General features: G+C 40.3%; 1 protein-coding gene across 2 annotated transcripts in view; it reads right to left on the bottom strand.

Annotated features, from left to right (window-relative positions):
* LOC128358507 (AP-3 complex subunit beta-2) overlaps positions 1–22,046 on the bottom strand; it is a 48,244-nt gene that overhangs the window by 5,191 nt on the left and 21,007 nt on the right. The window contains exons 7-24 of one of the 2 annotated variants that reach the window (XM_053318819.1): positions 21,188–21,370; positions 19,771–19,968; positions 17,266–17,363; positions 14,218–14,272; positions 13,450–13,521; positions 12,926–12,988; positions 12,694–12,826; positions 11,605–11,714; positions 11,046–11,222; positions 10,394–10,580; positions 10,100–10,230; positions 6,103–6,141; positions 5,224–5,338; positions 3,920–4,100; positions 3,598–3,763; positions 3,330–3,417; positions 2,912–3,021; positions 1,039–1,267 (exon numbers count right to left, since the gene is read on the bottom strand). In XM_053318819.1, the coding sequence (XP_053174794.1) occupies positions 1,039–1,267; positions 2,912–3,021; positions 3,330–3,417; positions 3,598–3,763; positions 3,920–4,100; positions 5,224–5,338; positions 6,103–6,141; positions 10,100–10,230; positions 10,394–10,580; positions 11,046–11,222; positions 11,605–11,714; positions 12,694–12,826; positions 12,926–12,988; positions 13,450–13,521; positions 14,218–14,272; positions 17,266–17,363; positions 19,771–19,968; positions 21,188–21,370 (2,335 nt within the window). The remainder of the gene's footprint in view (positions 1–1,038; positions 1,268–2,911; positions 3,022–3,329; positions 3,418–3,597; positions 3,764–3,919; positions 4,101–5,223; positions 5,339–6,102; positions 6,142–10,099; positions 10,231–10,393; positions 10,581–11,045; positions 11,223–11,604; positions 11,715–12,693; positions 12,827–12,925; positions 12,989–13,449; positions 13,522–14,217; positions 14,273–17,265; positions 17,364–19,770; positions 19,969–21,187; positions 21,371–22,046) is intronic. The other variant, XM_053318820.1, reaches the window with a different exon arrangement.

Here is a 22,046-nt window from a genome sequence, read left to right as displayed (position 1 = left end):
GTTTTGTATTAATCATTTCATCGGACCCCTCGAGCCCACTTTGCAGCAGTTATTAATAATACAACAAGAGACCTGCAGACTTTTGGTGCACAGTAATTACTTAAATCTAATAAATAAGTTACCATGGGAATATTCCCTCTGCACAAGATGTTTTTGTTTTTCACTTTCATCTTTATCAGAGAAAGATTTACAACATATTTTTGGTTCTTGTATAATATTAATTTTTACCCTTTTTCTTCTTGGTTGAAATAACTAAGGTTGAATGAACCCTGCAGCCTCGAGGCCGACTGGCTCAACCTTTACTGTTGTTAACCTTCCTGTCTGTTTTGTCTTCTTTCCTTCCTTCCTTCCGTCTGTACTTCCTCCCTCCTTCTCTCTTTCCTCCCTTCCTTCTTTCCATCCTCCATCCCTCCTTCTCTCTTTCTTTCCTCCCTCCCTTCCGTTCTTCCTTTCTTCCTTTCCTTCCTCCCTTCCTTCCTTTCCTCCATCCCTCCTTCTCTCTTTCTTTACTCCCTCCCTCCATCCCCCTTTCTTCCTTCCCTCCTTCCTTTCCTCCATCCCTGCTTCTCTCTTTCTTTTCTCCTTCCTTCCTTTCTTCCTTCCTTCCTCCCTTCCTTCTTTTCCTCCCTCCTTCTCTCTTTTTCCACCCCTGTATCTTCCTCCCTTCATCCCTTCCTCTTTTCCTTTCTCTCCTCTCTCTCTCCCTCCCTTTTACCTTCCTTCTTTCCTCTCTCCTTCCTTCCTTCCTTCCTTTCCTTATTCCCTTCCTTCTTTCCTTTCCTCTCTTCCTTCCTCCCTCCTTCCTTCCCTCCTTCCTTTCTCCCTCTTCCTTTCCTTTTTCCTTCCTTCTTCCTCCCTCCTTCTTTCCCTCCTTCCTTCCTCCCTCTTCCTTTCCTTTTTCCTTCCTTCTTCCTCCCTTCCTTCCTTGACTTGAGGACAACAGGAGGGTTAATAACAATAACACTATTTTAGTTGATCTTGCTTCAATCACATGAAAATAAAACACCTAATTCCTCCGTCAGACTTTCTCAAACTCACCGATCTCTGGGAACTCTTTGACCCTCATCCCAGACTGCAGCTTCACATCCTCCATGTGCAGGTTCTTGGTGTCGGAGGTGGCGTTGTTGGTGAACTGCATCTGCACCGCCACCATGTTAGCATCCGAGTTAAACGGCTGCCGACTGAAGCAGTACTCCACCGACAGACCCTCGCCTGTGATGCGGTGCAGGAGCTCGTAGCTCTTCAACGCACTGGAGGGAGTGATGGCCTGCAGGGAGAGGAGAGGAAGAGTCATTAAAACCATCATTGACTAACGCTGATTGGGTTCTTTGCTCGGATGGTGAGAACGAGCCTCACAGGACTGACAACATTTAATAACAAGCCTGAGACTGTTTCCAATTTATTATTTTTTTTAGAAACAATGGTTATCAATTAAAATTTGCACTTCATATTTTCATTTGTTGAAAGGAATATCCTCTCTGGATATTCGGAGGCGGTGGTACTGATGAGGTACTTTGCAAAGCAGCTGGATTCAGATCACACGGGACTCCATCTCATCAGGCTTCATGTGCTCGTGCCTGAAACAATCAGCTTCGCAAATCCAGCTGCCTCGCAAAGTAAGACGGTGAAAGATGGTGATAGACAGATGGTTCATTTATTCGCCTGCCAAGTTCTTTTAGAAAGTGCCTGCCCTTTCCCGAACAGTTTTCAAGGACGACTCAAGAGATGAGTTCATGAGTTAGGAAGTAAAAAGAATGATGATGTGCAAATTTAATTGATTTTGATGAAAACAATGGCTAAAACATCCAAGTCATAATGAATCTTTAAATCATCGCAGTCTGAGCCTTCAGGAGTCAATTGATTTAATGATACTTCTTTGACCTCTGTAACACTCTCTTTAATATTTTGTGACTCTATTTGTTGCACTGTTGTGTTTTTAGTAGTCATTGTTGGTGTCTCTACTCGTATGTAATCTGTTCTGTTTATATTACCTATAAATAAAGATGATTTGGAGTATTATTAGATTAAGATGTTTATGCTACCCAAGTGTTGCCACAGAAAGACTAATGTGAAAGTGTCATGAACACTAAAATAGGAAAGCTGCTCTCTCCTCAACCTCACTGCTGGACTTTGAAAACGTTTCCTCTTCAGATGTCAGCTTCTAGTGATGTGTTCAAGTCAAGAGCAGCAACCAAATCTTTAGTGGAGTTCAAGAAGGAGAAAGGCGAAGGAGAAAGAGAAACTGGACCCAGGCGTGGGATCATGGTCGGCATGGTAACCTCCTTCATGGATTTATTCAATAACATGTTATCATAGTTTCTATTTTGAAGGGCACGTCAGGGTGATTTGGAAGCGTGGGTAAAGGGTTATAATTTGGACAAAGCTAAAATCTCATCTGACAGATAAAAGAGTGCAATCCTTTCTTTATACTTTCTGGCCAAGTTTGACACTTTGACTTCTATAAAACAGACAAAGACAGATATCAGGAACATTTACTCTACACAGCAATCAGTCAGCATTCTCCTACAGTCTCTTACTTTAACCCTCCTGTTGTCCTCGAGTCAAGGAAGGAAGGGAGGAAGGGAGGGAGGAAGGTAGGAAAGGAGGAAAGGAAAGAAGGAAGGGAGGGAGGAAGGAAGAAGGAAGGAAAGGAGGAAGGAAGGAGGGGAGGAAGGTAGGAAAGGAGGAAAGGAAAGAAGGGAGGGAGGAAGGAAAGGAAGGAAGGAAGGATGGAAGGAAGGAAGGTAGGCAGGAAGGTAGGAAAGGAGGAAAGGAAAGAAGGAAGGAAGGAGGGAGGGAGGGAGGAAGGAAAGACGGAAGGTAGGAAAGAAGGAACAGTCAAAACAGACGTTTAAACAACCCTGGAAAAAAGATACCAAGCAGGAAGTAAAGTGATATTTTGGGTACTTACTGCCGGGGAGAGAACAGCGTCAGACAGAGATAATCCCTCCAGGTCGGTCACCAGGCTGTTTGACAGGAACGAGTTGACGGGCGTCACTTGAGGAGACGGAGCAGGTTCGACTGGAGGAAAGAGACGAGAGTGTGTTACATTCATTAGAGAGATGAACAAAGCTCAGACCTCACTCTATTCATCTATTTGTCATACTATCTCTGTATGGGAACACGTTTATACTTTTTTACATTAAGTTTCCAGAAAAGTTGGCATAGCAACAAGTCAAATAGTCACATGGTCACAAACGTCCTTGTCTATTGACTTTGACCGACTACTGTGGGGGCGTCTTTATTTCAGCATTCAGAGCAGAAAGCTTACACACACACACACACACACACACACACACACACACAGGTGAATAAATGAAAACACTTACAATCATCAAGGTCGAGTAGAGACATTTCTTTCTTCTCTTTCTTGCTCTCTTTTTTGACAGGTTTAGGAGGAGGTTTGGATTCAGCCGCCTGCAAGCAGATGAAACAAAACTGACATGAATAGATGCTGATTTTTAATATTCATGTGTGAAAGTGAAGCAGTCTGAACACAATGAAGGTTGAGTTCATAAATCAATGATAAGAATACAGTTTTAGATTAGAGGAACATTTTCCAAGATAGTTAATTTCATGTAGATTCAGTATCGGTACCTTTTTTTTCTTTTTGACCTCGGCCTCAGACTCGGATTCTTCGGACTCCGATTGGCTGCTCTCAGACTCGCTTTCATCCTCTTCGTCAGATTCGGACTCTGAGTCACTCTTACGCTGTTTGCTCTTCCTCTCGTGCTTCCTCTCTTCCTCTTCACTGCTCTGCTCGCTGGAACAAAAGCAAAGGTCAGTGAGTCAGATACAATGTTTTACATTAATGTATTATTTGCCTGATGATAATAAATCATAACGGATGCAAAAGAGGAATAAAATCACATCGCATCCCAGATCACAATTATACACTAAAAACTGAAACATGTGCTACCTTTCGCTTTCGTGCACCGGCTTCTTAAATTCTTTCTTTTTCTTCTTCTTCTCCTTCTCCTCTTCCTCTTCCTCCTCCTCTTCCTCAGACTCGGAGCCTTCCTCGCTCTCTTCGCTCTCTGATCCCGACCCGCTCTGTTCGCTGCCGCTGCCGCTTTCTGACTCGCTGGCAGAATCCGACTCTGAAGAGGAGAAAGTCGGGTTCAGATTGTGAGCAGGTTAGTTAGTTTATAGAGAAGGGAAGTAAATAGGGAAATAAAGTCTAAATACAGAACACATAGTATGTACTCTACACTCGCATACATACTGTACATGATCTGTCAAATCTGTCAAATTATCTAAACGTTGCCATGACTTTATATTACCGATGCCCACGACACACTAATCAAACTAATTGGATATTTTCCGGAGCAATAAAGGCAACACACATCCTGACTTTGAGAAAAGTCAAAGTTTACACAGCTTTAAATAACACATCGTGATGACATCTTGTTTTTTGATCATTTGGATGCAGGACAAAGATCCAGGCTTTGAGCTGCTGCCAAAACTCAGCAGGTATAAAGAAGCAACACTCAATCTCTACAAAGAAGAAGTGGCAATGTGTCAGAGGTAAAAGCAATCTAGGTTTGGGGATGTTTTGTTTTTATCCTTCTTCCTCAAATGTAATGGCTATTGGAAATATGGAGAGATGAGTTTTAGTTTTGATTGTGATGTTCCCAATTAGGAGAGTATGACAGAGATTTCAGTCTGTTTAAATGAGAGTGTCCATAAAAAGACATTGTTTAAACTTAAAGGCTGCAACCAACTTTTTTTCTTTTGATAAACTGATTAAAATATATTATTAAATATATTTTGTCTATAATATATTAAAAAATGTGCATCACTTTTTCACTATGTTCTTGGAGACTAAATCAAATGTCTTATTTTGTTTGACTAACAGTCTAAAACCCAAATATATTTTCTTTATAGATATAAAACACTGGAACCGGAGAACATTTGGCATTTCTGCTTAAATAAAATAATTGGATTACCAAAATGGTTGCTGATTAGTTTTCTGGCAATCGATTAATTGACAAATTCTTGCAGCTTTTCCAAACTTCAACATCACAGAACATCCTAATCCACACTGGCTGTCAGAAAAATCAGTTCCACAACTCTTTTCTTCTCTTGGACTCTCTCATCTCTCTCTTTCTCTCTCTCTTTTAAACACACACACACAGAGCTGGAAACTCTTCATTTGTCAAAACAAGAATAAAACAAGTGCCCAGATGGCCCAAACGGAGCCATCAGCCCCCCTGAAGTTACCACTATCTGCGGACTCGGTCGGCCCAGACTCTCCCTCTGAGTCCGAGTAAAACGGCTTCTCCACTTTCTTCTCCTTCCTCTTCTCTCTGCTGCTACATTTGGTCCATTCAGGCACCTGGCGGAAGAAACAAGAGTTCAGATAGTAAGACGTTTAGCTCTGCCTCAGTGGACATAAAAAACCCCTCAGACAGAAGCGGAGACGTGGGCAGATTACAGTAGCGTGGCCATGAATACCTCTGCCTGGGCGTGATGCAGCCAAATGAAGCCAGCCATCCCTGCTGCAGATCCGCTTTTAGATCTGACAGTCAGGCAACAAATTCAGTACAGACACTTGTATGCTTTGTATGGTGTGTTTTGTTTTTGGGGGCACAGATAGATGTTAGCACCAGGTGATGCCTTCATGACCAGTTGCAGAAATGGTTTTCTTTTTCACAGGGAGCAGTTCCATTAAGAGAAGTGATGTCTTTGAGGAGTGGTGACTTCCCTGCCACACTTTTTAAAATAAAGAAAAAAAAAAGAGGCCATCTGTCTCTTTCAGTGACCAAACTCATTCATCAGTGCCATCAGCTAATGAGCCTGGACATCTCCCACCACCCCCGCCCTCCCACCCTCCCCCCATTTAAAAAACCCACAACGTTGCTAATGCACCGCAATGTGTCAGAGGAGCTCACGTCCCGCTAAAAGAATCACTTCTTTAATGGTAGAGACCGAGGAAGAGGGTGCTGTGTTTCAGGTAGCTTTGACTGAGCTAAGCACAGAACAGCGACTATGTTAGGCAGGGTGTCAAAAAGCACTTGGGGGGGGGGGGAGGGGGGGGGGTTTGCCGCTAATATGGGTTGAGGCTCAAGGAGGTGGGCTCTTTGCCGCTAACTGACTCACACTCGTTAATGTTGTGACTCTTTCGAGCAGCGCAAAAACCTGGCAGACGTAGAAAAAAGAAAAACAAAAAAGATTGGGATGGAGGTGAGATGAGGAAAAAGGAGGGAAAGTCGTTTTGTTTTTTTTCTTTCAGGAAAGCAAGAGAAACAGGCACAGGAAGGTTTCTGGATATAAAAGGAAAAGATGTGTGAGAACAGTTTCTGATATCACAGAGACAGAAAAATTACCCCAAATTTCATCACAGTATATTAATAATTTAGCAGTAACATCTGGCAGTAACATTACTAAAAAAATATATCTCTAAAAAAAACATGTTTTCTCTAATAAAAATCAATACACTCCAATATAACTTCATTTTACTGTATCTACTTAAACACTGGAGAAATAATAATAAAAAAAAGTCAAACATTAACATTCACTACTTACTAATTAATCAAGCAAGTACATGACAATGCATTTTTAGTATGAGAGTCTTCATCAGTAACAAAGCATGACGTTACGTGAGCATGGATTGAGATGATCTAAGTGAAGAGGAGGAGGAGGAGGAGGTGGAGGTGGAGGTGGAGAGGTGGAGAGGCGGAGAAGGAGAAGCCTGAAGCGTAAAAAATCTGAGAGAAATCACACATCACACGACAACAACGTTTGTGACCGCAGAGTGTCACAAATTTCACGTGAGACCAGTAAGGTGCAGAAGAGGAAGAACAGGACTCGTCAGCTGCTCGTTATCTTGAATCAGCTTCTGTTAAATATTTAGGCTCAGCTCTTATTCTACAACTTAAATCCTCAATTTTTAATGTCCTCAAAGAGAAATTAAGTCATTCTTTTGTTTTAATGTCATTAATTTAAGACTGGTTCATCTCTTTCCACTTAGGGGGGAAAAAAAAGATGTTACACTTATCCTCTATTTAATAGCTATGGGGAGTAAAAGCTCATTTATCTTATCTAGTCAATTTCATCATCAGTTACCAGAGAAAGAGAGAGACTTTAAGAAAAAGAGAGCACTGATCAAAACAAACATCACCGCACTCTCAAACTGAGAGAGAGGGGGAGGGGGAGGGGGAGAGGGAGGAGGGGGCACCTCTCGCCAGTCTCCTAGCAAGCCAATTCGCCCCTCGCTGGTGGTTATGGTTTCCTCTATCTGCGGAGATGTATAACGTGCAGAGAGAGAGAGAGTCTGTCAGAGAAGAAGGGTCGAGGCTTCGGTGGATCCGTCGACCCCTCCTCGGCTTTTACAGCCACGACACCGGTGGTTGTTTTCGCTTGTTTATGCTCTTTCGCTACAAATCTCGTATATTTTACATTACTGCCAACCTATTTTTTTTTTTAAAGCACACCATTGATTTCCTACCTTCCAGGCTGCCCCTTTTGTTTATTTGTCATTGATTTTAATACACTTTAAAAATCAATCATGAAGAGAGAGATTTGAGATGTGCCTCAGATACTATTAACCATCCATCACATATAACTGGCTTTTCATTTATTTGGTGTCAAAATTACACTGTTACTGAAAAGAGAAAATACTGGAGTATACTTATTGATCTGCAGACTGCAATAGTGCGAATATACAGACTACTGTGTCTTCATCAGAGTGAAAAGAGCACTATCACTGCATAGAGCTGCAGCCAACAGTAAACAAACTGATAATATATATATATTGATTAGTTGTAGTTCATCTGCAGCTGTTTTGATAATTGAATGATCCTTTAAGTCATATTTTAAGCTGAAATGTGATGTATTTACTGGTTTGAGCTTCTAAAATGTGATGATTTAATGCATTTCTTCTACATACATGATGATAAACTGTTTTTTGGATTGTTGGTCGGACAAAAGAAGCACATTTGAAGACATCACGGTTGATAATAACTGGCATTTTCATAATTTTCAGACACTTCACAGACAGAAATATTTATCGACTGGGAAATAATTGCTAGTTGCAGCTCTACATAGTAATGCACTTTGTAAGATGAGACTACTTTGAAAACTCTCTGTAATGGTCTCAGAGTTTAAAGACCAAATCAGACTAATCAGGAAAGACTCGCCACAACTTGGTCTTATCACAACTTCAGAAGAATTTCCATGAATAGATGCAATGTTTTTCTAATTTGAAAACATATCACAATATAAAAAAACAAGATAACCATATGCAGAATATCACCAGGCATTATCTAAGAGTTTGGTCCTATTTTTTTTAGCTTTAGTTAGGGTTAGGGTTTTAAGTTGATATTTTAGTCTCAATGTTTTTAGTATTCTGTTTGCTTAACTCGATCTTCAAGTATTCATGTGTTATTTTGTTTTCTGGCTGCTGTAATGCGACAACTTCCACATGAATAATAAATAAAGCACTCTGTCTCGTCTCTAAATCGTAAAAAACTTAAACTCAGTGTGTTGCGTGTGGTCCAGTCAGGTGCAGAAAAGGTTCATTTCTAAGAGAGGCATAACGTGATGTCACATACTAATGTCATTTGATCCTGACCACACTACAATAAAACAAGCAGAAATTGCATTTGCATTGCAAACGTAGCAAATTGAATCCCAGTCATGAGATCTGTTGTCAGGAAATCGATCAGATGTCGGAGGTTCTTTGAATGCAGCCGTGGGGAGTTTTTGTAAACAGTGCTTGCTCACAGCTGCAATGCCACCCGATGTTCAGTCATTTACATCACAAAACCAAAACAAGAAATCGTTCACTGTGTGATGGATCGGGTGTTCTTAAGTTTCAAATCACTGCAAGTAAAACAAATGGCTGCCTGGATTGTAGGGATTCAAACTAAATGGGAAATTACAGATGTGGATCGGCAGTAATGTAACTACATGATTTGTAGTTAAAACGTACTAAACCACCATTCACAACCTCCTGTCTCCTGCAGGACACTAATCAAATCAAAATACACCTCAAACTGTACGATAATGCACCTGTGGCCTCATCTTGAAATCTGCACCACGAGTAAATGACATGTTAACACCGAGTATGGAACATCTGCAGTGAGTACAAATCTATACGATTATAATACTAATAACAAATCAAATCTTGACGTCACTCCTGGACTTTAAAATCAAGCCAGTCGAGTCTTGATTTTGACGGAGGAGGTGACACACTCAAGTTTTGATTTCATGACTTCAGTTCAAACACATTATTGGTTATGAACCAATGGCACATGGAGTGAGTGGGATGGAGAAGAAGAGGAGGGAATTTGGTGAGTTGTTGTTGCTTTGGGATGAAGCTCTACAGGATAATGTACAGTGAGTGAACTCCTCATCTGTAGTTTAGCAGACTGTAACTTCAGTGCCTACTTCAAATTTGGGGGATAAATAGGAAAAATTTAATATATCAAATATGCAAAATATCAGCTGTTTGTTTCAACTGTACATCCTGATCTTGCAGAGACTACAAGACGAGAAAGTGAGCTGCTGTTGATACTGAATGGTAGTGAAGACTTATGCTGTTGTTCCCATTTCAGTTCTCCTCTTTATCGCATGTGCGATTGGCTCAAACAAAGGTGAGAAATCACCTGGACGGGGAGAGTGAGCTGCTGCCGAACAGAAGCGAGTGCAGCAGAGAGGAAGAGGAGCTCAATATTTACTGACTTTCTTTTCAAAGTGAATCAGCGGTTTTGAAATAGAGGTTTTTCTGTCTGACTTTTGCTCTGACTAATAAGAAAATAATCCTCTTTTCTCCTCTGTGACTCATTCTCCTCCATGGAGGGGGGAGATGTTGAGCAGCATCCATTTGGAAGTAGATGGAGGCCAAAACGGATGCGTGTTACCGATGAGCTGTTATGCTAATGATCAGTAAGTGAATGGATGATAGTGAAAAAGGAATCAATGTTATATTGGAGTAAATGTTAAATTGGATGTGAAGCCCTGGTGACTCTGTCCAACCCCTCTGAGGCACTGCTCTGGAGCAGGAGCAACCCTCGCTCCTCTCCTTCTTTTGGACCCCCTGGAGACTCCAGAGGGCCCCTGTGTCTCTGTGTGTTACTGTTCCCACTGCACGCACAGACTCCTTCACCTCCACGTTGCGCACGGAGGGGTCTGGGGCGGCTTCAGGCCAGTCAGGCAACTCCTGGTAGCCCCCAGCCTTGGCATTCAGCAGGTGGGACAATGAACCCAACTGGAAGTGGTCTCGATCTGAAGGTGAGGAGTATGCAATCAGTACCAAGAACTGCACGTTTTAGTGTCTACAGCACATTCTTTCTGTTTTGGTATTCATTTTTGTCTCAAGGAGTAAATAGAGATTATATTTTCAGCTCTCTACAGGGTTTAAATCAAATAAGGACCTTTAAATCTGTACCTTTAAATGGAGACTCGAGGATAGGTGCTGGCTTGAGGGCGAGAAACAGTTTCTTAGCGTACTTGCTAAGGGCTCCACTCTTCTCGGTGGGCACAATGAGCTGACGAATGAAGCGTGCCCGATCACGGATGTCGTAGTTCTGGTCATACTTGGCCAAGTTCAGAACGTACTGCGTCAACAGTTTGGTCTGTGAGAAGAAGAAGAAGAAGAAGAAAGGTGGAGGAAATGGAGGATGAGGAGAGAAAAAAGAGAATAATTACCATCTAATGTGAGCATGTACTCTGTGTGAAGACTGTAACTGCGATATCTACTTATATATTGAATATGCAAAGCAATAACTTTACTAATTACCTACATTGCAATAGAAGGTAATTAGGTGATGAGGTGTAATTAGGTGGTTGCTAGGACGAATAGGGGGGTTGCTATGTAGTTATTATGATGTTCTGGGTAGTTGGATATAAGTAGGTGGTTGCCAGTGACACTAATTATGTGCACTTATGATACTTCACTATTTTTAGTATTAATAAACAAGACTTCTCTCCTGCCAGATGTTTCTGCTGTGAAGCTTTGTCTTATCGGAAACATTCTGATGCCTCAAAGCTTTACTGTGTTTTTAAACACTAGTAATGGACACATGCCATTTATTTAATACCTGTTTGGAGTTGGTTAGATAGAGCTTTGCAGCCAAGTTGATGATCTGAAGCTTGACGATGTCCTCCTCGTTAGTAAACGACTTGGCCATCTTTCTCAGGACATCCGGGGCGATCTTAGGTACGTGCTCACAATATTCTCCAATCAGCCACAGGATACTGGCCCGCGCCATCGGCACCTGAGAACGCGGGTTAAATCAAATGTTAAAGTACATATAAATCTCAAAAACTGAAGTGGGTTTAACAATATTTCTCTCTTTTATGTTTTGTTTGTTCTCTTTTGCTTTGTTTAACCAGCTCAGAGAGGTGATATTCATTATAAAAAGAGGTGTAAGAAATGATGTGTGGACATAGTAGTCACATCATAAAAACTGAGACAAAAAACAAACCAATTATCCTCGTTCAAATTAAAAAAATCAAAACAAACGAAATAGGTTTGCTTAAAATGTTCTCAGAGTAAATTATGTTGCTTTTTTTTATTTTTTTTTTATTATTATTACAGATTTACAGTGTGATAGTTTGTGATTTAACTCTGACATTAGCAGCAGTTGAGAGACTCACCTGGATGTTGTCCGTTAGTTTCGCCATGTGCTTGATGATGTCACTGTGTTTCTCCGGCTGCATCTGCAGCAGCTTCTTGATAACCACCACCGACTCGGCTACCACCAACTCTGTACAACGGGACAAACAGGTGCTTGTTGATATCAGGAAAAAACAGTCACTGAGTTTTATTTTATTCTATTTTCATCCATGATTGAATTAAAGCTGGAGTGCAGGATTGTTGCTCCTCTGGCAGTGAGAGTAAAGGGGGGGTGCTTGGATGTGATTGCCTGATACAGACATGCATGACAGGCACACAGAGAGGACCAGTAAAGCTGATATATTGTGACAGTCCATCAGGCCAAAAACCTATTTTTTGACAGCCATCAGCCCACCGGGATTTGTCCCAGTATGTCCACCGCTGGCTGTAAACTACTGTTGTGGCTGTAAAGGTTGATACATTGTTTTGAGCACCACCCAGTCCCCACAAATGACTCGTCTCACTATAAAAAATTTGATCCATTGGGTCTGATAACATTTGGAAAGTCCAGAATAGCCGCGTGATTAACGGCCAAACAGCCAGCGCAGGAATGTAGCACCTGACATGAGATTTAAATACTCAGCATACTGTTAAACACAGAGAGATTTATCTGGTGGTGATCGGCTTAATCAGCATTGTGGGAACTCTTCTGGCAACAGCTTAAATGTAACAGACGTTCACTTATAAATAAAAGTTCTGCACTGTAGGTTTAATTAAATTGAATTATTCAATTAAATGTAGTAAATTAGCTTTACCAACTGAGGAAAATACTCTCAAACAGGTCCCTTATTTTCACTTTTAATTATGTATATGTTGTTTTTTCATGTTGTTTTTTCCCCACTAGCTCTGATATGAAGTCTGAGTCTTGGTGATAATTATCTCATCTTTTAAAACTTGATATTTTCTGCTGCTGTTTTCTTTCACTGTGCAAAATTTAAATGCAAATGAGTGCGCTTGATTGAATTATGCTATTGACCCGGATATCTCATACTGCTATTTACATCAATGTATTCCTCCTTATAATATGAATCACTTAAAAAGCAGCTGAGATTTCACATTGAAGGATTTACCGTCTCTGTTGGACAGCAGCTGCACCAGGCCGTTCAGACACGTGTCCCTCACCTCACCGATATTGGTAGCGCAGCGGCCGATGGCTTGAATTGTGGCAGCCACAAAGTCTTTATCCATACTTTTGATGTATGTCTGCCAGGAGGAGAGAAGATAGTCACTCAGTAATACAGAAAGGAAGGCCACTGCTGGAAAATCTCATTTCAAAGCATTAGAAGCTTTATTTCACTTTACCTGAAACTCTCTGAGAATGGTGGAAATGTTTGTCTCATTTGCCAGATTAGTGAGAACCTCAAGCTGCAAAAGACAAACAAGTAATACATTTAAATAAGCATGACGAGTGACCTTAATATATACACTTAATTTAAAAAGCATTATTTGTTTGTACCAAGCACTACAATTGTGTTTCACTCTATTTCATGTCTTTCCAATTGACATCCTTGTTCTCTTTGGTTGAGTGAGTTCAAATCAAGTTTAATATTGTTTTTTAAAAGTCACAGTTTAAAGGGCTTACTGTCGTTTTGTTTTTTGTTTTTCAATTATATTTTAACATGATGTCATTGCTCCCCTTGCTGCAAGAACACAGCTCAAAGTAGGTGGGTTTAAAATGATGCAATGGCAAAAGATACTGAAAATGTAATGTCCTTCATATTGCCATGTGTCTGAGTTGTGAGAATTAATACCCTTCAGGGTTATGATTAAAGAGAAAAGGATGGCAACGCAATTCTGACTGAAGGAGGGACAGAATATAAAGCAACCTTAAGGACTTTGATCTGGGTTGGGTCTGTGGAGCGGATGTAGAAACTCTTCAGGTACGGTTCAAACATCCCCTGTGAAACATAAAAGTGGGAAGAAAAAGGAAAAAGTCAGTGAACCTACAGCTCTATCAGTCTTTGATTTCAACACATACACACACACACACACACACACACACACACACACAAATTTTGTCCTAGGTCACTTTGGGGACACCACATAGACTTACATTGATTTCCTGGAGACTTCTTGTAACCTTACCCTTTGTCCCAAAAATCAGTATTTTCAAAACGTCCCCAATTAATTGGCCTTAAGTCTGAAATTTGTCCTCGAAAGCAGCCCATGACAAATCCCACTTAAACAAACACACACAAGCGTTGTCCTAGGTCACTTCTGGGTACATTACATAGATTTACGACTAACTACAATTAATATAACCCTAACAATAACCCCTATTTGCCTTACCCAAAGCTGTCCTCACTTACCTGATGTTTAGTCTGTAATGTGTCCCCGAAAGTAGAATAAGTCAGTACACACACACGTTAGCAGCTATCCTTTTGAGGACATTGACTTCCATTCATTGTGGACAGCCTCACTCAAACCCAAAAACGAACCTAACCTTACCCATAACCTTAACCAGGACCTCAAAAAAACCATTTTCCCTCATTACTACTGGTCCCGACAAGGTGTTTATACCATACAAGGTCCTCAAGATGTAAGAAAAACATGCACAGACACACACACACAAAATACCACAATGTGTAGCTCACCCGTCTCTTGATCGTCATTGTCGCCACGTTCTGAAGAACGACATACTGGACTTCACTGGAATAAGAGACAGAAACAGGACAGATTGAAGGAGAAGGACGAGACAGGACTTAGAAAAAAGACTGTTCAACCAAATGTCACAACCCCTCTCCTGTCTGCTCATAATAACAAACCCTCAGGTAGACATTACTGAGGTCTGCAGCTCTTCAAAACAGTGGTAATATTGTTTTATTATTTAGAATTAGTATTATTTGTACTAATATTAAAGATCAGGAACAGATCATTGTTTAAAACACAACTGCATCGTGTCAGCTAGCTATTAAATGTCTGATAACACTAAAATCGAATTTCTACACTAACATTCAACTTGAAGCAAGCACAATTATTAATGGTACATTAAATAGTAGTTTGGCATGTTTTAGACAAGCCTGTCTGAGTAACTATTATTTATGTGACAGTCCTGGTAATTTGAGATCCTGCAGCCTAACAAAAGCAAATGGAGCCACAATAGCCTTAAAAAACCAGCTTGCTGTGTTTTGCGTAACCTGTCAGGCAGGTGACAGGTGTTCAAAAATAGGCAGCAGGCTCCAGCATGGTATTATAAAGCCTGCAAGCTTCACTGTGAGTGGCAGTGTAAAATCTGAACATCCTCACAAATACCCTTAAATTAGGTCTGAGAGAAAATCAAGTATCATTTCTGTAGTTTATGGTTGAAACCTTTTCAGTGAGTTAAGTCTGGAAGAATTTCTGTTAGCGTTGCTGCTGTTTATTTGTGTGCAGTAATACGACGACTGAATGGGAGAGTCAAATCATTTTTATATCAAAACACTTACTCACACCTGCTAGATACACACAGGTGTTTCCAATTACTCTAATATTTATTCTCCTTCACTCTCCTGTTGGTTTTGTATTGTGTTGCATGTTTCTACCCAACCTGAACATACAATAATGAACTAAGTGACAGCTGTGTATGGGGTGCTTGAAACTGTGACGTGTATATTTCAAGGAAAACAGGAAGACAATGCACTTAGCCTCACACATGCCACATCCATTACTGCTCAGCGGGTAGCCTGCATGGTGTGTGGACGATTGACAACAGAGTGAAAAGATTCCCACTAACCACAGGATTTACTTAGTAATTAAACAACAAAGGAACACTGAGTTGTATACACATTATAACATTATCTGAATGCTTAATTTCAATTTCCAAACCTAATCATAACAACTTAGATAGATGACGAAAACTAGCTGACTCTTTTCAAGCGGGAGCGTACCTATGTTCCCCGGGTCCTATGTTCCCCGATCGCGGCTAACTCGGTTGCTAGCTCAGCGGCTAACTCCACTGTTAGCTCAGCGGCTAACTCGGCGGCTAACTCGGCTGCTAGCTCGGTGGCTAATTCGGCTGCTAACTCATCTGCTAACTCGGCTGCTAACCAGACTGTATATGCTGCTAACTCAGCGGCTAACTCGGCGGCTAACACAGCTAACTGGCTAACTGTAGACAGGATCATCCCTATGTTCCCCGGTCACATACAAAGCGGGGAACATAGGACCCGGGGAACATAGGGATGATCCCTTTTCAAGCTAGCAACTCACAGAGCACTAACAACATGATGCAGATCGTAATTATGAGAAGCCAAGTTGAAAAAAACATTCATGTGAGCCTCCAGAGTCTAAGATATAGAGATTAAAACACAGTATCAGGAAACTGTGGCCCACACATTGCTAATCAGACCCACATACTCTGGCTATGCCCAAAACTGGAAGCTTCCTGGAAAGAAGTGTTTGAAACACTTAATAAAATATTTGGTGGAAATATTACAATGGACCCAATGGTGGCCCTACTAGGTCTATTACCAAGAGGTATTGAAGGAAGAGCCAAAAAATATCTCTTACAGATACTACTAACAACAGCAATTAAATGCATTACAGTAAGGTGGTTGAAGCCTGACCCTCCAACACACAATATGTGGACTGAAAAAATAAAGGAAATATATCAAATGGAACAAATAACATATTCCCTGATTCACTTCAAAAACATTCACTAAAAGGTGGAGCCCTGTTATGGGTATACTGATTGATGTTAAAAATTCATAATAAAAAGAGTCAAAAACCTCACAGTATCAGTATATAAAGCTGATTAAAAAGGAATGTTACACTATTTGCTTCTGCCTTATTACTTGTTAAAAAGTGCTACAAATATAGATTTGATAAACTGTACTTTTAGTAATTTATCTGGTGACTTCAAAGCTGGTAACCATCTTGGGATAATGTATAACAGCCCAGGACGTTTTCCAATTCTTATTCTGCCAACATAATGATGTACTATAAAAAACATCTGCTGAACTGAAAGCTCCAGAAACAGCTGCCGAATGAAATGCTGTTTCTTGGGTCAATACCTGCTATCTCCATGGCATTATTCATCAAGTTGGTAAACCCAATGTGGTTGTTATAAGAGCCGAGACACCACCGACTTCACAGGAAAAATTAAGTCTAATATTGTATGGTACAACGGATTTCTGAAAAACCCTCGGAGAGAGATGCTGGTGTTTGGTCGCTGCTGAGTGATGATCCCCATTAGATCAAACCCAGAACCACAGGAGCACTTGTTCAATAAGAGTCTGACAGGCTGCAGGACTTACAGCCGAGAGGCCACCTATGTGCCGTCATCACTCCTCATGGTTTATGCCTCCATGTTTATCCCCGTCTGTTTAATTTCGCTTTCTGCTTCGGGGCTGCCGAGATTTATTTTACTGCCCCCACTCGTCATTTTGTTGTCACACTGCTTTCCACTTTGCTGAGTTTCATGGTCATTATGCTTTCTCTTATCACATTCAGCTGTGTATTTGCATTTCTGCTTTTTTTTGTTCCTTTTTATGTGAGGCTCATAAACCCAGCACTCATTATTTTCAACATTAGCTCCATTCTTAGCCAAAATAACGTCTGCTTTTTAATACACTGGAGCACTTTTAGAATATACTGCTGCCAAAATTTACAGTATATTAATATAAGTAGATAATTAATTTCAAATGTTAGACAGTGAACCTCACCTGTGGCTCCTCAAGAGACGGACCAGAGCCTTGGCGATCACCCCAACCTCCGCTTTAGGAGCGAGATGGAAGTACAGTTGAGCCACAGCCATCACCACCTGGAATAGAAAGGAAATAAGAAGAGAGATGAAGGGTTAAATAATCAGAGGGGATACAGTCAGTCTCATAATACATAATAGAAGGAATAAAACAGCAGCATGAGGAAATGTTATGTCACCACCATCATCCCCTACTTCTGCACCCCACTCAGCTCTCCTAAATCAGACCGGCTTATTTTATAACCACCATCATTTCCTATCTCAGACCCACCGCTGCACGCTCAATATCACAGCCCTCTGCTGCTAATCATACCAATATAATTCAAGTCTCTCCGCAGTCTCTGTCACCTTCTGCTCTTAATTGTAATCCTGTATTTTTCCATTTATATATTAGACCCCTAAATAATAAATCTTCTGGTTTATCTGGTTTTATTACTGTTAATAATTTCAAACATGGAGACTGCAGTCCTCTTACTGAAGTAAATCCTGCCTCCTCTGGTTTTACACACCTTCATCAACCCCCCGCTGTCAGGCAGGGGAGGGTTGGTTGCCGTTATTTGCAGAGAATTTTTAATGAACTCCCATTTTACGCAGTAGTTTTACATAATTTGATACATCTTGGTTTTATGGTAAATTCTAAAAGATTCGGTAGATTTTAATAATCCAAAAGCCAAACTATGTTTTTATTCAAGAGTTATTATCCCATTTTATATCAAAGTATGACCACATTTTTATTTTAGGTATTTTTTTCTTGACTTCTACCCTTCTCAGACTTAAGTCACCGATTTTATGGATACGAAGTGACACACCTTTGACCTAGTTCTGCCGAGTCTTGCCTTGACAAGCCTTGACATCCTTGAGACTAAGGATATCTGTGTCTGATCACGTTTAACTCCATGTCTGCTGGCAGGTTCTCTGAGCTTTTTACTGCTGCTTCTTTAACACAGAGGAGCTGGTCTCCCTTCTTTTCAATGACATCTGTCAGACTGTCAAATAGAAAAGTCAAACACAACACCTCCGCCCTGACTAAACAAATCCACCCAGCGATAATAGAGAGACAATAAGAGAAAGGAATGAATATGATTAATGAACAAAAATACTTTATGAGATCCGGAAAGATGTTATGACGAATTATCAAAAAGCAATTAAAGAAGCAAGATTTAATTTAAGCAAATCACACTTTAATTGTATTCAAGGTAATAGACTCGGTCACGCCCCTCTCCCCAATAGCTGGAAGGAAAATATCTGATAATTGCTCCATTTTGTATCATTTGATTATAAATCTATAGGGTTGTTAATATAATAACATGCTAATAAACCTGTTGATTACTGAAAGAACAGAACTGACATAAAAGGAGCAATAAAATCAGCTGTATTCTGCAGAATATGTACATATATACATAAAATGTTGCTTATTCAGTTTGTAAGTCTGGCTCTGGATGATTGTATAGGAAACACGCAGCTGTGCAGCGTCATATTTTCCTGAAGGAGCTGAGACGTACATGAAAAGTTTATGAAGAAGAATAATAAAGTTATGAGTGTTTTTGTGATTGATTCAGAATTCCGTCATTTTCATTTTATGAATAAATATGACCATCTGCTGTTCCACAGGTAGTTTTCCTGATCTGCTGTATTATAATAACAGCCCAACTGTCCCGTCAGATCAGTTGATCAATCATTTGCAAATGTAAAGTGCTTTATAAATGAAATATATCATTATCATTATCATTATTATTAAAGATACTGCATCAAAGGAGTGATGCCGACTGGTAATAAACTTCCACCTAGGATACACCTGTGGTTTTTCACTATAAGCTCCTTCAGAAGCCTCCTCTCTCCTCTCTCCTTTCTCCTTTCTCCTCTCTCCTCTCTCCTCTCTCCTTTCTCAGGTGTGTTTACGGGATTCATAATGACGGAGGGAGATCGGTTTCCAGGTCATGGCTGGAGTTAGCATAATAAAAAGCAACCATAGAGCTTTTTTTTCATTGAGCTCTTCTACACTACAGGCAAGATAAGCAAACACATTTGTTGCCAGCAGAAGAGGGTTAATCCTGAATCGCCTGAAAGCAAACAGAGGCGGGGGAGCAATATAACATCGAACATGAAACAAAACAGGCCACCCAAGGTGACCACAGCAGCACTAATGTACTGCGATGCTTTATTAATTTCCTCTGGGAAACCGTCACTCGTCCTCATTTCAGAGTGAGGGGTCAGCTCTGATTAAGTGTCTTGCTCAAGGACACTTCAGCTGGACGGACGCTTGTTAACACGAGGGCTTGAACCAAGGTCGTGCATTTAGAGACCTTTGCTACTCACAACACCGACCTGCTGCTAGATGAGATGAGAGGAAACAATTATATTCTCTGCCTTGGTAATTAGCTCAAGAAGAGAGTTAATGAGCGCTGCGCTGTGTAACTGTATGATGTAAGATGTATGTGTGTATTAATCATCAGTGTCGTGGACTCACAGCTGCGTTGCGACTCTGCAGAAGTGGTTTAGTGTTCCTCAGCAGCAGCCGGTGGTCCGGATCCATCACGTACGGCTTCCTCTTGGCCATTACTGCAGCCTCGGCCTTCTTCTCCTTGTCCTCATCATCCTCGTCCTCATCTTCATCTGAGCCGTAAAAGGTCTTATCCCCACCGCTTCCCTCCTCCAGCAGAGACTCCTGCAGAAACAATGAAGATAGAAGATAACAGTATGAGATAAAAACAGAAATGATGCTATCTGTCCTGCATCCAGAGGAGTTACTGGCTGCTTTAAAAGTCACCAGATGGTAATTATCACTTGAATCTATTTGTTTTAAAAATAAAGCTGCTTCACTCTGTTTGAGAAGTGTTGTTAGACTTTCCATTATACAAACAGGCAATGCAAAAGGGCTGTAGCAATTTGTCACCACATCAGAAATGATCACAATAACAATGTTCCACATGTCATGAAAAGATAGCTCAATGTTCTTAGTCGCTTATGAGAAAATAAGTTGACAGGTGAGTCTGAAAAAAAACATGATAAACATGGAGAAAGAAAAGTTGGCGACGGTGAGATAGGAAAACAATGACAGAAAGATTTCAATTTGTCCCTCTGCATGGACACAATGGCGGAGCGGGAAGGATATAATTAATCCAGCAAAATAAAACTAAATGTACCTTTACACTATTATACAGTTTCTGGGTCCACGTTTAATGTCACTTTCATTCACATTCAAATTAGTTGTTTATGACAAAACACAACGATGAATTTCGAGGTGTTGCAGCAACAAATCAAACTATGACTCAGTGTATATAACCGTCTACTGCTCCTCGCAAATTTGTCTTTGAAGTGACTCATAACACATAATACACATGGAGGAAGAGCACACAGAGGAAGAAAATATACTTTTCAAGGCTTTGTGTAAAGTGACAAAGTGATAGTGTTGACTATATTTGCTCACAGTTGATGCTAGTGGTGAAATCAAAAAGACACTATTTTGATAAAATTAAAATCAATTAATTATTTAAGGCAATTATTGGACAAAAATGCTTCACTTCAAATGTGATGATCTGTTGCTTTTCTGTGTTTTTATTTCATTATAAATCACATATTTTTGTTTTTCAGACCATCTGACGAACAAAATAAGCAACCTAATGACATCACCTTGGGTTTTGGGAAACTCTGATGTGCGCTTGCCACTATTTTTGGACATAATTGATATGAATTAATCAATAACTCAAATCTAAATTGGTAGATTAATGGGAAATAATTGTTAATTGCAGCTCTAGTTCCTAAATTGAACTTAATTAACATAGCTAACACAATTAAGTCTTATCACCATAGAGGAAATTAATACAATTTATCAATTAGGCAGCCAGTGACCAGAGATACATCTTTTAAATGTGGTTCTTACTCACATTCATATTTGGGTTGAGGAACTGGGTCCTGGCGTAGCGGGTCAGCATGTTGATGATGACGACCTGCCCCCACTCCTCCACGTCGATCAGAAGGTTACACAGCTTCCTGTAGTTCTTGTGGATCAGGTCGATTCGCTCCGGACACACCTCCTCAAAAGCCATAACGACGCTTCCCGCAACCAACTACAGCAGAGATAACACAGAAGTTAGAGTTTTGTTCTTAAGTAAATGAGGATTGCTAATGCACAAAATACTACCTACACATCTGGAGTTCAACAATTATACATTTACACAATATCATTTGTGACTGAATGCAACAGTCTGGCTCTTTCTGGTATATCATATTTAGAAATTATACCAATGTATTACTTAATTTCAATATGAAGACAGAATCTAGTTAAATAAGCTTTGAAGCAGCTGAGGTACTCAATGCAATCTGCTGAAGAAAATATTGAATCAGCTAATTGAAGGCATGACAAGTTTATTTATATAGTACATTTCAGCAACAAGGCAATTCAAAGTGCTTCACATAAAACATTAAAAGCATTGAGACAAAGCACAAAGGAAACATGCTATAAATGGACGCTTACATACAATCTGAACAGTCATTAAAGAGCTCAGAGAGCAGAAAACAAAAACAAGCTGAAATAGAAGAAGACGTGCATAAAATACAAGAACAGAAATTGCTGTGCGGTGTAAGAAGCGAATTTGATGTAAAGAGAAAGATCTGGATGGTTTGTAACGTAGCAGCAGATCACAAATGTATTTTGACCCTAAATCATTAAATGCTTTATAAACCTACAGCAGTTTTTTAAAATCAGTTGTTTGACAGACAGGAAGCCAGCGTAAAGATCTGAGG

Source organism: Scomber japonicus, chromosome 5, assembly GCF_027409825.1.
Source record: "Scomber japonicus isolate fScoJap1 chromosome 5, fScoJap1.pri, whole genome shotgun sequence".
NCBI classification, from domain to species: Eukaryota; Metazoa; Chordata; class Actinopteri; order Scombriformes; family Scombridae; genus Scomber; species Scomber japonicus.
This window is presented reverse-complemented; position numbering and strand designations above follow the sequence as displayed.